General features: G+C 39.7%; 1 protein-coding gene across 4 annotated transcripts; it reads left to right on the forward strand.

The window, feature by feature from the left end:
• Nucleotides 1-820: 820 nt before the first annotated feature.
• LOC113138922 (kinesin-like protein KIF2A) lies at nucleotides 821-16,091 on the forward strand. Of its 4 annotated transcripts, XM_026321787.1 has the most exons (22): nucleotides 821-999; nucleotides 6,373-6,467; nucleotides 7,263-7,385; nucleotides 7,781-7,835; nucleotides 8,131-8,247; nucleotides 8,533-8,577; nucleotides 9,916-10,016; nucleotides 10,153-10,248; nucleotides 10,343-10,397; nucleotides 10,521-10,683; nucleotides 10,815-10,905; nucleotides 11,059-11,122; nucleotides 11,207-11,298; nucleotides 11,381-11,523; nucleotides 11,689-11,893; nucleotides 12,039-12,149; nucleotides 12,245-12,312; nucleotides 12,603-12,728; nucleotides 13,665-13,812; nucleotides 14,678-14,779; nucleotides 14,896-15,031; nucleotides 15,133-16,091. In XM_026321787.1, exons 1-22 carry the CDS (start codon nucleotides 939-941, stop codon nucleotides 15,216-15,218), a joined length of 2,283 nt encoding a protein of 760 aa, XP_026177572.1. In that variant the 5' UTR covers nucleotides 821-938; the 3' UTR covers nucleotides 15,219-16,091. The 4 variants fall into 4 exon arrangements, with proteins under 4 accessions (XP_026177572.1, XP_026177574.1, XP_026177573.1 ...); XM_026321789.1 differs by lacking the exon at nucleotides 12,603-12,728; XM_026321788.1 differs by lacking the exon at nucleotides 8,533-8,577.
• Nucleotides 16,092-16,096: the final 5 nt, after the last annotated feature.

Consider the following 16,096-nt stretch of genomic DNA (forward strand, 5'->3'; position numbering starts at 1 on the left):
CATTTGTGGCAGGAAACCAGAGAAATATAAGCTGAGGTTCAAGGTGTTATCCATTGGAGAACACTAATTTGTCTTCAGCATAGAGTAAAATGGATGCCATATAAACTACATATTAACCAAGTTTACAAGATAGACTGACGATTGATTTTCATTTTGATCATTTTCTTTGCTTCACTGACTTTAAGCAATGGTAGTACTGACAACACTATAGTAGGACATACATATTTAATTTGCTGCAAACAGCCTGACACATGTGAAACTATCTGGCGCCATCAAGTGTCCAGGTCAACAGTAGTGACAAAAAATGCAATGCATAGACATTAACAAAACAATCTCTAGAAATAGGTTTACATTTTCGGCCCTGAAGGTAAAGTGCATTTGTCAACTGGGTTTCGTCAACATCTGTTTAAAGTGTGGGATAAAGAGGATGACTAGAAGATAATTGCACTTCACTGGCCTCAGATTTCATACGTCCATAATAATTGGAGATATATATCACACAATTGTTTTTATTCACTCTCACAACAACGCGCAAATCGCCGGATTATGTGACTGCGCGAGCAATAAAATCAGGGTCTGCAAACTTTTCGAAGGTGAAGCGTCTTTTTGTATTAAGACATGAAATTGTAGATCTGATTAATATATGTTTTTAAAGGCATACTTTTAAAAATCAACTATTTTTATCAATACGTTATTACATGATTTACTTTGATCACTATAAATCAACAATTAGAAATGCTAAACATATTTTTATCTAAGGATTCAAAATGTAGGTCATGCGCATTGTCGATAGTTTATTTTGAAAAATGCCGGACCGGAAACAGCTACGTAATGTTAGCTCGTTTCTGTCGCCCGCATCTTCCTCCTCAACAGAAGCTGCATTTACCGAGCTCCAAGTCTTTAGTCCTGTTTTTTATTAGTTGGTAAAGTAATGCAGAATGGCGTCGGGCTTTGGGAAGATCGTCGTCGGTACTTATGTGGAGATAAAGCGCAGTGATGGTAAGTTTCATCCTGTCTTGCCTTTCTCCGTCGCACGGTGTAAGTTGTTTGGTTTGGGGATCTTTGTTGCCGCGGTGCCGCTGGATACAGCGGCCGTTGTTCCGTTCACGTTAGCTGCACCGAGTCGTTAATATTAACGATAAGTAGCTAGCTGTCAGGGCGGAGTGCTCAGCACGGCCAAAGCCTTTGAATGGGGCTTCACCTTTGTTAGCTAAGTTAGCTTCTGTGAAAATTCAACATCCTTAATTCATATCGTAAGACAGCAGCAGCTGCGGCCAATCATGAATTGAATCACTGGCGCTAGTGCCATTGTACAACGCCAACTAAATGGGTTAACAATGAATTTGTATAAAAATGAACACAAGCCAAGGTAGCTTTACTGCAAACCAAGCTAGCTTAACGTTACTTAGGTAGTTGGAGAGCAACATTGTCTTTAGCGTTAGCTAAGCGGCTAACGCTAGCTAACGTTACCGGCTTTATTACACTACAGCAGTAATGCTGACATGAAATCTGACCGCTACCAATGTGACTTGGTTAACGAGTAGTTTTCTCTTTGGCTATTATATTATACAGTTCGTAATTCATTTATTCACAAATTACTGTCAGTGGTTATAAAAACCCTTTAGTAAATTGTCTTAAGCCAAGTACCACATAGTTTTGACTGTGAAACTAAAACGACAGAAACATCCCATCATTTTTTTTATAGATGAATGATGCTGAAACCTTTTTTTAATAATATCACCTTTTGTAACAAAGTAATGTCATTTTAGATCATAATGCCAGGATGACGTTAGCATGAATACACACAAACTGTAGTGTGTGAAACGCCTATGGCAGATCCGTGATCAGCTATTGGAGAAGTACTTCACAATGTAGATGATCTGCCATCAGGAAGACACTGGGATTACACTACACACACTGGTGCTTCAAATTTTTTTTTTTTTTTTTTTTTTGATAGTCTGACTGGAATAGCCAGAGAAAGGGAGAGGCAGCTTGTATGACTCTTCACTATGTGAATGTCATCTTTATTCTGCCAAGCATGTGTAGTTACAGAGCATTGCTTCGTAGGCAGGCAGCCAAAAGTGACTGAAAAGTTTGTGTTGTCCTTACTCACCTTTCTAGGATTAGGCTACACCCAGTGATGAGCTTAATAAATAATAAACCCTTAAACAACAAATACTGGTTGAAAATAAACAGTTAGTGACAAGGATGTGTTTTTAACCATTGTACTGGATGTTTTGATAATAATGTCTTTAACTTCACATCCCTGACATTTGATTATTACTGTCCTTGGTACCCAGAGATCATGGGAAAGACATGAAAGACAGTCACCAGACCCAGACAGGGGACCATTGCTCTCTGTCCATTTCCCAGCTGGTTGGTGTTGCTTCCAGAGCTGGGATTGCCCTCTCTCTGGGGGTTGGTAGCAGGCCTGGTTCAGATTCAAGCTATTAGCCACCATCCCATCTGTTGCAGCCAGCTCCCTTGATTCTGTCAGGGCTCTTTGTAGCTCGGTTTTTCTCTTTTACACTCAGTCCTGATGCCAAGAAGATCTCAGAGCACAATTTTGTTCTGAGTAATGATCTGCAGTTATTGCTTAGTTTCTAAACCTTCTGTACAAAGCCATGTGCATTCTCTTTTTAAATGTGATAATAGTTTCTGTTTAATTGTAGATGTGGATTATGTGTTGAGATCAATCATTTGTAGTAATGTGAATAATATTTTTTTTTTTTTTTTTTTTTTTTTACAGGAGAGATGTGTAATTTTTTTCAGTCTGACATGTTTTTTTTTGTTTTTTTTGGTAGTGAAACTGATGCTCTGAAGGCTTTGTTTATTCCTCAGGCTTAGCAGGGTTTGCTTTAAACTCCCCCTTTTAAGCCCCTTCAGTTACAGGGAGGTGTCAGTACACTCATTCACCCAGGTTTTAGTATAAGTGGGGCACAGTGGACTGTGCATTAAGTTACAGAAAATCTGCGTGTCAGCAGCTGTAAGAAAACCCTGTATGTGACTTAGTATGTAAGCTCATGTAAATTGCCTGTATTGTTTACTGATGTCTGAATGGGAATGAATTAAATATCAAAGCGTACAGCTGCACAACAGTGCAGCTTTTATAGGTATACAGTGTCTGACACGGGCATATGCTGGGCCTGTGCACCTTTCTGAAGTCTATTTACTTATGCTGGAATTATAAATTATTAATCATAAGTCAATTGACAGAAATGTAAATTATATATATATACTGTAGCTTTTACTTTTGCATTTTACACCTGTAAAGTTTTAGATACCAATATTTTGCTTGCATATTCCTTTTATTTGTTTTATTGATTTTAACATTTGCCAGGATGTCAACTTCTTTGACACTCATTCTGGGGCTCATGATGTCAACACAGTGTGTTCTGTTGACAGTAGAGATGTAGATCAATGAGCAAAGAGGAAACATCTGTGTACTGGTTGATGCAACAAGCATCTTGTTAAGTCAGCAGAGTTGGGAAGAAATTCCCTAGTTTATGTAAAATTTGTGTCAAACTGGTTTACTCATATAATTAGATTGCTCCGTTCTGTGTTTTTCTGCTGTGGCTGGAACAACTAAAATTTGTATACTTAAGGTTTGAAAGTACATTCAGTTGTATGTTTTAATTAACTTCTGCTCTCCTGAATGTTATGTGGTGTTTTAAATGAAGATGTTGGTCTGCCGCTGTTACTCATGCAGCAGGTTGTTGAACAGAGACTTATCTGTATAAATCTACGTGAAGGGTGCACTGAGCTAAGCAGCCAGTCATATTTATACTTTTCTTTCTTCCTCACAAATAGCTATTGGCAGGAAGCAGCAGTGTTTTGGAGGGTCTTGCCTTGACACTCTGGTGTCCACAAATCTCAAAGCTCTGCAGTTACCACTGCATCATGGTGTGCTCGCAGTAGAGGTGTGCACAGAGTACCATGTGTCTGTTCCAGCTGCTTTTTCTGTTGCCAAGGTTTTTCTGTAACCTACCTTGTCATGGTTCAACACTGGACTATTTGTACTCCTGTTTATTTATGGCTGTCTATCCACTCTACAGATTGTGCAGGCTTCAGCAGGGTAGTTACTGAAGTACACTATAAAGAGCTGCACACACATTCAGACAGGTAACATATTAGACAACTTGAATAAATGATTGGACCAGCCTGACAAATGTAGATGCTTTCACACACAGCACAAGTGTTGACTTGAATGATTTAAGTATGAAAATGATGAGAATCATAATTAAAACACATCTCAATTAAACTGAAACCTAATGGGAGATTAAGGACTTCTGTGCTCCACAACCAACAGGAAATTAACAAATGTATTTTGTAGTGGTAGTGTTTAGGGTCACTGTAGTTACTAAGGCTTGGGGAATTAATGCCATGGTGTGCTTAGGTTGTTTTGTCAGTCCACTACCTTTTAATGTCTCCAGTCAAGTAAATAGTGTTGATGTGAACTAAGCATTTTTTGTAGCTTTTAAACTTATTTAAGCCTTGTAAATATGCTTGAGAGGCTGCAGAAGCAATTATTTTGAATGGTAAATAATTTTCTTATGTACTACTTGTGAAGTTGTCCTAATGAGCTTAATTATAACAGTCAGATTTATACATAGCTAGACATGGTATATAAATATTTATTCTACCTTCATTTTCAGTTTGGCTAATTTTGTCAAACTCTCTCTTAATATAAACTTTGGGTTTAAACCCAACCAGAAACACAGATTTATGCTTACCATAGATATTTTGCATAGAGAGATTGAAGGCATGGCTAAGGGGTATGCTGATGATGTTAATGTGAAGTTTTAGTAGCAGTGGTATCTATCATAGTATGCAGAATTGTCAAAATATTGCTGCATTTACATACATAGAATTATTAATTTAGATCAGGTCATTTGTGGGGAATACTAAAGAATGTCTCATACAGCAGTATTGTATAAATGTTCTTATGTGATACAGCAGAAGGACAGTGTACATGATATGAGATCATACTCTTAAAATTTTGATCATCCCCTGGCGATGTTGCTTTTGATCATGTTGTATTGCATTAATTTAAAAATGTTAAATGTATCCCTATCTAAGCTACAGTTGATTTAGTAAGTACAGATAATTTGTCATTTCTTAATATCATAAATTTGTCTGCCCTCTTAAGCCAGAGTTGTCTGATCTTCAAAGGGCACAAAAGGTTTCTTTACCCAGTTCACCCCGTTTCAAGGTATAGGATTTGCTTTTCTCTATGTAAACCCATTTTCAGGTAAACGAGTCAAGTGTACTGCAGTTGAGAACACTAAAAGCATCTTTGCTTTCTAGTTCCCAGTGTGTCTCTGAATAATGAATACAGGAACACAGTGTTTCCCTGGATTGTGCTGGGAATTTACAGTCAGATCCAGACAGACAAAGATGGGAGGGCTGAAGAGGCTCTTCACAGCTGGTATTATTCTGCTACAGAGTGGATAAGAGAATACAGGCTAGTAGTAGCAGCTGTGCTTGTCTCTGTTACCAGTGATACCCTGTAACAAGTCATTATCAAGCCTCTGTGGTCGGATCTTGCCAACCATGGAGACTTGCATCAGACCAGTGCCTTCTTTAAATTGAAACTTGTGTCCTGATGCTTTAGGTAAAATAAAAATAGTGTAAATAGATAAAATGTTCTTATGGTTAGTAAGTATCTCTTTTAGTGAAGTGTTTTAGTGTGTTAATATGGTGGGATAATTTGGCTAAAATCATCAACACTACATTAATATGGATAATTTACATATTCATTTATACTAAAGTGCATTCGGAGCATTACCAGAAGACTACCTGAGACTAAATTCTTTGTGCTGTTTGTATAAAACAGAAACTTAAATAGTTTTTACACCTTCCACAATCAAATTTGTAGAATGATAATATAAGATGATTCAGCTCTCATCAGCATTGTTTGTGCTAATTTTGCCCTTCACAAAAAATTTGGATCAACATAACAGAACAGCTAAGATGACAACACTACATAGACGGAATTGAAATTTAAAAACCTAATTATGAACACGATACATCATGGTGGTGGAACAACACAAGTGTGTGTGTGTGTGACAGAAAGGGAATACATATCCATGTGTGGTGAGATAGATTTATTAGTCATCTCTCTCTTTTTTTTTTTTTTTAATCAATCAAACCTGTGCATGCACATGCTATAGTTCCATTGTTCCATTGATAAACAATTAAGATATTGCTACTATTTGGGCAATTTAGCATCCAAAAACCAATGACTTGTGGAAATCTGTTGCTGCCTCCTAAAAGAGACCAAGTGTGGGTTTGAGGAAGCACATCCTTCACGTTTTAGTGTTAATTCCGATATTTGTTTCCGCTGTCTTGTTTCCTCTGATACTTTCCCAGGACGTATACACCAGGCAATGGTGACCTCACTGAATGAGGACAATGAAAGTGTCACAGTGGAGTGGATAGAAAATGGAGACACGAAAGGGAAAGAGGTAAACCACCACTTATTGCCACTCAAAGCACCACTAGCCGCAGCATGTGATTTTATTTAGCAATGAATAATGCATTCAGAGACATTCAGGAGCTGTGGTAATTACACAATCACCCTGACATCACCATCTGTACACTGATGTGCATTACCAAAGACAAGCTATAATTTTGGTCGTATTTCCACACTCTGCAGTGAGTCACACAACTCAGCAATGTAGCCTCATTGTGTTGTTTCCATCTTATACAAAATGCCTCAAATGTATTAGCATAGCTTATTGAGAAGATCTATCTTGTTTTATTTCTATCTTTTTTCACCCATCTCTCACAGATAAGATTGCTGCTGGCTATCCATGTATGCCAGATGGCTAACATTAAACATTTCTGATATGCAGTTAATTATCAACATCCAGGGTACCTAATCAAATCATGAATGCCAAAATTAAAACAGTCGCTATACTGTGATTCATATGTTTTGGTATCAAATGTTTAATCCTTTTTTAGTCTTAAAAGGTGGTTGGTAAAACATTCATTATTTTCTCATTCAGACAGCAGCTGGCACCACCTTGAATTCCAATACACTATAGGTTACAGAACTTCACATTCACAAACTGAGCTGCACTGTGTTGTTGAAATGAGATGCAGCTGTAAAAAGTGTTTATTGGAGGGCTGAGCAGGGTCTTTGCACTATGTTCAGTTTGATGTCAGTCAAGTTTTCCCATGAAATATTCTCATAATTTGTCATTAACAAACAGGAAATGCACTGACTTTGATACAAATTCACCTGTGTTTCTGGACAGATCGACTTGGAGAGTATATTTGCACTTAATCCAGATGTGGCTCCAGATGAGGAGATTTCCCCTAGTCCAGAGACTCCACCCCCACCCACACCGGCATGTGTGAAGATCAACAAAATTGCAAAGGTGAGTGTTGGAGTCCTGCCTTATGTGACCACAAATCTGGGCACAGGTGGGGTAGGACACTGGGAGCAGGTTTTTGGTCTTTTTAATTTGATCCTTCTTATTAGAGCTAGAGTGCCTGTAAAGCACTCAGACCTGCTCAGGTGGTGACTCAGTGTGACTGCAGTTTGCTGGACCTTAATATAGAACCTGGATCCTTCTAGGTAACCAGCTAATAGGTTTGGTTAAATACACTGTGTAGTGCGGTGTTGATTAGGGCTGCAAACTGAATGGAAGAGAAGTCATGTTTCTATTTTCAGATCCCAGGCAGCTATGTAATATAATATTAGGAATCACTTAACTCTAATCCCCTATCTTGAATAGTTTACTATTCAAGCTTTTGTTTATTTTTCTTGCAGAACCGTCGGACAATAGCACCTACTAAAAATGACGCCCTGTCCAGGGACAATAGAGGTTTGTTAATGGTGCTTTCTGGGAGTTCTTTAGTAATCTTCTCATTATCTTAAGTCTCAAATCTTCAAAATTATTTTAGACATCCTAATTAAAATTGGTGATCAGTACATATCAAACACATCACAAGTGAATATTATCAAATTATTCAGCCCTCATTGTAACTTTAAGTTAGGAAAGTTATATTTAACATCTGGTTAAGTTTTAATATTAAGCATAAATTGTATTTGTTTGTAGCATATAAGAAGGGGCGGAGAAAAAAATAGGTCTTCTCAGTCTTAATGCTCTGTGTTTTCAGTGATTCCAACCCGGGCCAGACCCCCACAGCCTCAGCAACCAGAGCCGGCACCACCGCCTCCATCCCAGCAGCCTGCACAGCCCACTCAAGCTCAGACACAACAGCAGCTCCAGAATGGTAGTATGATCCAAGCAATAATGTGTTTTGTTATTTAACCAAAACTCTTATCTTTCTGAAGAAAATAGTTATTTTTAGAAAACCCAGTCTATTTTTATTTAATTTGAACTTGCCAGGGGTTTAAATGCAAATTTCTCAAAAGAATTAAAAAAAAAAACAAAACTAATGTATACTCAAAAATACAATGTAAATTGCCATAATAATTTAACATTTGCAGTATTTTTTATAAATAGTTTGGTTTTTAATATCTCATGTTGTGTGTTGTTGGCTACATGTTTATCACAGAGTCCTCACATCAACCAATATCCAGAAAGGAGTTTGGACAGCTTTGTATGTATCACCTGCGTGTTTCCCTGCCCTCACTGCTTCATGGTGATTGTAATAGTTCCCAATAGAATCCGAGAGTCCTCTAGCCTTGTGAGAAGATTGTACACCCGAAATGTCTGCCAGATGCTATTCAGAGCTGTGGTGTGGGGTGGTGAAGGAGCATAGACACAATCCATCCAGCAGACACACTTTCTGGGTATTAGACTGGGATTAGAAATGTCTGTGCTCCTGTTTGACTGTCTTTTCCCCCTGTCTGATTTCTGCTGAGTCATGCAGAAACACACATGTGCCTGTGGAACTGTGTGTTACTCCTCAAGGCTCATACAGCAACAATAACTTTTGCCTGTACACTCCATTCCTTCCAAGTGCTCACTGTCATTTGAGCTAAAATGGGATCTGAGAGAAGAGGGAGGGAAACCTTGTTTTTCCTCTCCTCACCCATCAGCTCCCCCACTGACTACCTGTGAGAATGAGCAACCCATAAGTAGTGGCGGTGCTGTATCGTATTTGTACAGCCTTGTCCTGGTACTGACCCAGCTCATCTTCTCCTCCCAGATTAGAGCAGATTATTAAACGCTGCGCTCTGATAGACTGGGTTCTCAGGGACAGGAGCCAGCAGGCAAGGACTGAATTATAGGGCTCCAGCCAGGCTTTGCAGTGGGAAGCTGGGGCTGTATCTACAAGCCAGGGCTAATCAGATAACACTGCTTTTTATGAACTCTGCAAGAAATCAGAAGAGGCTTTTACTCACGTTTGCTAACATGTGTCATATTATTACGGCTACTAAAAGCTTGTGTTTGACCTGAAACAACACTAATCTGTGGGTGTGCAGTGCTGGGAAATTTGGATTTCTGGTTGATTGAAACAATTGTGTGATCATGCTTTCATTTGAAACCAATTTTTGTTTGGAATCATCGGTAATAACAGTAAAATAATCTGAATCCCAACTGTGTATTTTAGCAGTTCCCTTGTCCAGTTGTGTTCTGAGATGTAGACAGAAGAAATAAATGGGAAGAGCAGGTTGTGAACACACTGTAAAGGCTTTTTGTTGGCTATGTAAAGAAAGCAGCTAGTGTTGTACTGGAGGCACTGTGTGCCAGCCACTGCATCCTGGTCTGTGATGGAGCTGTATCTTGGCTCTGCTTTGTTGGAAATAGCCCAAGGTCTGCTTTCTGTTTGAAGGAAGCCTGAGAGCAAGGAAAGAAAGATATGGCTCGAGCTGAGTAAGCAAACTGAGAAATTAGGGGGAAAAAAAGAGAGATTGGAACAGGGATGAGACAGGAAGTTGCGTTTTTACAAATAAAGGCTGTAGAGTTATTGTTTTGCTTGTCTTTATGGCAGCAAGGAGGAAGTCGAACTGTGTGAAGGAGGTGGAGAAACTGCAAGAGAAGAGAGAGAGGCGTCGCCTTCAGCAACAGGAGCTCAGGGAGAAGAGAGCTCAGGTACATGAATATGAATTAATAAATTGCATTTATTGAATTTTGATAACCATTCTTGACATTGAAAGAATAATTCAATATCTTTCCTACTAATTACCTGCTGCCACATGCTGCCACTTCGTCTCTTGTCCTCCTTCAGGAGGTGGATACCACCATCCCTAACTATGAGATCATGTACATGATCAGAGATTTCCGAGCCAGTCTAGATTACCGGCCTCTGACCACAGCAGATCTGGTGAGCAGAGACTACGGTTTCCTCTTTTCTCCTAAATGTTAGATGTTGACTCTCAGCAGCCAATAATAGAATGTCCCTTTGTTTCACTGTCCAGATTGAAGAGCACAGAATATGTGTTTGTGTGAGGAAACGCCCACTCAATAAGAAAGGTAAAGTCTTCTACTAATGACATTACTCTTGTGACCAGTCATCAAATGTCATTATTTAATTGTTCAAATATTTCTCTCAATAGAATTAATGTTATTGACAGTCTTACATCTGTTTTATTCCAGAGTTGTCTATGAAGGATTTGGATGTGATCACTATCCCCAGTAAAGACGTGGTGATGGTTCACGAACCTAAACAGAAAGTGGACCTGACTCGCTACTTGGAGAACCAGACGTTCCGCTTTGACTACGCCTTTGATGACAGCACCACCAACGAGATGGTTTACAGGTTTGTAGCAGATCAACAAACAAACCAAGCCATTAGACCGAGCTGTTTTCATGTGCATCCTGTAACTGAGGCTACTACTTATTTTGGCAGATGAAACAGTGAATGAATGTATGTTCTGTCTTACACTGCAGGTTCACTGCCAGACCTCTAGTGGAGACCATTTTTGAGAGGGGCATGGCCACTTGCTTCGCGTACGGACAGACAGGCAGTGGAAAAACTCATGTGAGTTAAATGCAGTGACATCGTCACAAGCCAAAACCACTATACTTACTAGAGGTCAAACCTGTTTCTGTTGAGAGTTTTGCTGTATTTTATTACCCCTGCATTTAATTTGAAAGTATCTCCTCACCTGTATGATAATGTGCTGTGTTTTAGACTATGGGTGGAGATTTCTCTGGGAAGAACCAAGACTGCTCTAAAGGAATTTATGCATTAGCTGGTAAGTCAATAAGAAGTTTTATTGTGTTCTGGTGTTGAAATATAATTTATTATATTATACATTTGGTCTCCTCTTTTCTTGCAGCTCGGGATGTATTTCTCATGTTGAAGAAACCCAATTACAAGAAGTTAGATCTACAAGTGTACGCAACCTTCTTTGAAATCTATAGTGGAAAGGCAAGTGGCGTAATCATTTGTTTGCTTTTTTGTTTTGTCTTTTATAAGACGCTAACCAATCTTGACTGTGTGTTTGTGTTAGGTGTTTGATCTGCTGAATCGTAAAGCTAAGCTGAGGGTGCTGGAGGACGGGAAGCAGCAAGTGCAGGTTGTAGGGCTTCAGGAGAAAGAGGTCAAGTGCACAGAGGACGTCCTGAAACTCATAGAAGTAGGCAACAGTTGCAGGTATGACAACAGAAACTTTGTCCACCCGCTGTGCATGTATTTTAGTATGTAATTACAATTCTGTGAAACATTTTGCTTTGTACTACAAGGAATTACTTATCATGCATTAATCTTTCTATAGATAATGCTGATCAAGTTCTTTGCATTTCTTCTTCTCACCCCCAGGACATCAGGGCAGACGTCTGCCAATGCTCACTCATCTCGCAGCCACGCTGTCTTCCAGATCATTCTTCGGAGGAAGGGGAAGATGCACGGCAAGTTCTCCCTCATTGACCTTGCGGGAAATGAAAGGGGAGCGGATACATCGAGTGCTGACCGCCAGACCCGTCTGGAGGGAGCTGAGATCAACAAAAGCCTCCTTGCCCTGAAGGTCTGTGGGCTTGAAAGTAAAAATTACAATAACTTTTATTTATTTTTGTGTGTGTGTGTGCGTGTGTGTAAAGACAAACTACATGGTGATTCTGTCTTACAATCTTTATTTACCAGTGCATGTGTGTCTCCTTTACTTGTTTCAGGAGTGTATCAGGGCTCTTGGCCGTAACAAGCCCCACACTCCGTTCAGAGCCAGTAAGCTCACCCAGGTCCTAAGGGACTCCTTCATTGGAGAAAATTCACGCACATGCATGGTCAGTTCATTTTCCTCTAAAATAACATGTCCAAGATGGTGGAATCTATTCCATAGGTGATATTGATCTGAGTGGCCTTCTCTTGCTCTGAACAGATTGCAACAATCTCTCCTGGTATGACATCCTGTGAGAATACACTGAACACACTACGCTACGCCAACAGGTGGGAACATGTTGAGCAGCTACAGTGATATGAATGTTGCTTTGTCACCACAGGAACATCAAACAGTTAAATAGTCGTAAAATTGTAGTTCCCTTATATTCCAGCGTAATCCCTGGTGGCGTTTTTATACATTGAAAATAGCTGCACCAGTGTTATTGTAAATTTGTCTGCCTACTCTCGGTAGTTCTAACTTTTTTGTATCCCTTCTTGCTTCTCTTTTCCTGCTTTACTTCCCTTTTCTCTCCTGCCCTCTGCTCCTACATGTGCTGCTGTGGCTGGTGTCGCTGTAGAGTGAAGGAGTTTGGGATTAGTCCATCGGACATCCCCTTCTCCCAGGGCGGTCAGGGGAGCCGCCCTGACCACTCGCCCACCAATACCTTTGATTACGATGACTTTGCTGCTACCTCTCCCAGCAGGTCAAGCACTCCCAAAAACACAGCACACGACTATATATACACACACACATACAGTGCATGCCCTGCCTTCAAGCAGTTACTGCACTGAGACGCACACTCATAAGTTCATTTTAGCAGCTTTGATTCACTTCATCAGGAGAATGTCACTACCATCTTATCCTTCTTCTCCTCCATCTCCATGATGTGACACTTTTCATTATCCTCCCTTGCTTTGTGCTTTCACTTTATCTTTGACATAACCTTGTTCTTTTTATTGGTTCACTAAGACGAATACACCCATTTATCCATGGTGGGTGCATTTTTTATTTGTTCTGTGTGACACTATCACTGCTGAGCCTTTAATGAGCAGGACAATTGTGAAAGCTGGGTATAATTAGTCAGAATGAAGAGAAGGCAGTTCGAAGCTTAATAAGGTGTCATCTGCTGTGCCAGTAACAACATTAAAACCTCCATGGGACTGTTCAGTAAAAGCATCCAAGATGAGCTTTTGTTTGAGCTAACTCCCAACAGATAATCCCCCTCTGTCCTAATTAATTTGCACTGTATGTGCAGGTCCAGAGCACGGTAGTAAAGCCGCACAGGCTCGGGAGTCCTAAGTCCTAAAATTTTATAGATTCCTATGGGTGGCATGTATTGGATTGCATTAAAGTGTACAGGTAAACTGGACAAATTATACTCTTTCACACTGTCTGTGAATCAAGTTAACCTGAGAATGAATGAGAACCATTTGGTACAATAATTCTATTATGCTTCAGACATTTCCAGAACCAAAGCAGTCATCTTTTTGCATGTCATGTTGTTACCATCCTGTGCTGTTTGCAAACACCTTTGACCCCACAGTTTACCTCATACCCCCAGAACAAACAGCAGACGTGCAGAGTGGGTCTGCACTGCAAAACCATCGGCCCTGACCAGTACGATGTCTTTTCTCTGCAGGGTGAAGGAGCTGACAGTGGACCCCAACCAAGTGATGGAGGGAGGTCGACCCAACATCCACACTGTCAACCAGCTAGATCTTTTGGACGAGGAGTGGTTGAGTATGTCGCCACAGAGGGACGACCTCAAACTGCTCTGTGAACAGAATGTAAGTACACAGGATGGATAAATTAGAGGAGGAAGTGTTATAAGAATATATTGTTATATAAAGAATTTAGCATGTAATAAATTCAGTTTTTGGCTGATCTAATAAATTCAGTATATACTGAATTTGTATAAACATGCCATGAAATCTCTTAAAACTGCTGTAACAGCAACATTTTTCTTCCGTCAAATACACATAGAAGTTGCAAAGACCTAAAATATCTTGGTGCTAGTAGAAAAAGTGATAATTGTTTTTTGACAACCAAAATCACATCTTAAGAGTTGTATACCAATACCATGACAACCAATACTGAGATGGAGAGATCGGGGCCTGTATGTCACTCCATTTGAGTTTATATTATTTCCAATGACTATTTACACCATTGTAAAAGAGGGTGGGAAACGTTAGGACTGTGCCTAGATGAATCAAATTAAAACAAAAACAAGGTCTGAACGGATTTAAAACAACCATACAAATTGGGCACACAACTATAAACCTAGTGTTTCTACCAGTCAGAATCTCCATGTGAGTGAGTGTGTGGAGGGGACCTTGCCTTACGTCCCAGCACATCTGTTAGTGTCTTACAGTAGCTCTCATAAGCCTTAGGTCATCACACAGCTCAACCCTCTCCTTAGGGCCAAACAGGAAATAGATCCTAGTAACAGGAAGAGACGGAGAGAAAACCAAAATACGTGCTCCGATGCTGATTAGTAACAGAATCCTAATAATTGGATTGTGAACAGGACTGTCCACAGGAATCTAGATTTCAGCAGTGATCTCAGACCAGACAACTGTCATGTGTTCAGTTTTTGTGTTACTGACTGAAGCTGTTCGTGTCTCCCCTTTTACCTCTGTAAATGTTTCCCAGGAGGAGGAAGTGTCTCCCCAGCTTTTTACCTTCCATGAGGCGGTGTCCCAGCTAGTGGAGATGGAGGAGCAGGTGCTTGAGGACCATCGAGCTGTTTTCCAGGTCAAAATACTGAAGACATGACTATTTCAATATTTAAGACCATAACATTTAGATTATACTTCGCTTCTTTTGTATCGGGCTTTGCTAAACGACACACACGTCTCGTCTGTGAACAGGAGTCGATCCGGTGGCTGGAAGATGAAAAAGTGCTGCTGGAGATGACAGAGGAAGTGGATTATGATGTGGAGTCGTACGCTACTCAACTTGAGCAGATCCTAGATCAGAAGATAGAAATTCTCACTGAGCTCAGAGGTATAAAAGCGAGATGCATGCCTCAGGTTGTGGCTGTTAAAACATCCTGCTCCAACAAATACCAAGTGCTTTTTGGTGACTTGTTTTCATTTTTCTAACAGATAAAGTGAAGTCATTCCGCTCTGCACTCCAGGAGGAGGAACAAGCCAGTAAGCAGATCAATCCCAAGAGGCCACGTGCTCTTTAAGAACTGGAGGCTGAAGAGGCTTGAAGTGGCACATACAGATTAATAACCACTAGACGTTTGGCACAACTCAGGCTGTCACTAGCAGCTGTGAAAACACAAATAAAAGGACTGATTTACCAACAGGCTCAAGGAGTTGCATTTGTTTAACAAAACTGACTGTTCACTCACTATGGTCTTGTTAGGAAACCTGGAAGGAAAATAGGTTTATTTCCTTCCTTTTAGTAGATCTTTTTTTTTTTTTTTTTCCTTTTCATGAAGAATGTTTCGTTTCTTCTTCCTGTTCTTAAATTATTTTCTTTTGTACCTGTTTGTACTTTCTTTGAACCGAATAATTTTGATCTGGTTTAAAAAGATTTTCAAAGAACGTGTTTTAAAGATGACTATACAAAAGCAGTATTGGGTTTCTGCTCTGGCTGACAGGTCTGCATGTGCACTATGTGATAGTAAGTAATGACGCTGTCCTCAGTTTTCATGCATTTAGGTCCTCAGTTGGCACTGTAAAATCACATCTCATTTTAAGCAATCTCCTCTCTCTTTTTGTTCCTTCTCAGTTTCTCCTGATTTGGAAGAAGCCTTTAACCACAGGTGTGCTTCTTCCTTTGTGGTATTTTTTTTTTTAGAATCTTTTTTTAAATAAATGTAGTTTGCACCATGTTATTCTATGTGGCAACTGACTTAAAACTTTTACTTAATGTAAAACATGTTTTCCACCCCTCTTTAACACTTTGTTATAAAAATGAAAATAGAAAAAAAAAACCTGATATTAATAAATGTATAGTGAATACCACTGACCTACCATTGGTTAGCTTGTTCGGTGTTTGCACCAGATGTAATGCTGGGTGGAATAATAAAGATTCATGTGTTTCATTTGGATTTGG

Source organism: Mastacembelus armatus, chromosome 9 (genome assembly GCF_900324485.2).
Source record: "Mastacembelus armatus chromosome 9, fMasArm1.2, whole genome shotgun sequence".
Classification (NCBI taxonomy): domain Eukaryota; kingdom Metazoa; phylum Chordata; class Actinopteri; order Synbranchiformes; family Mastacembelidae; genus Mastacembelus; species Mastacembelus armatus.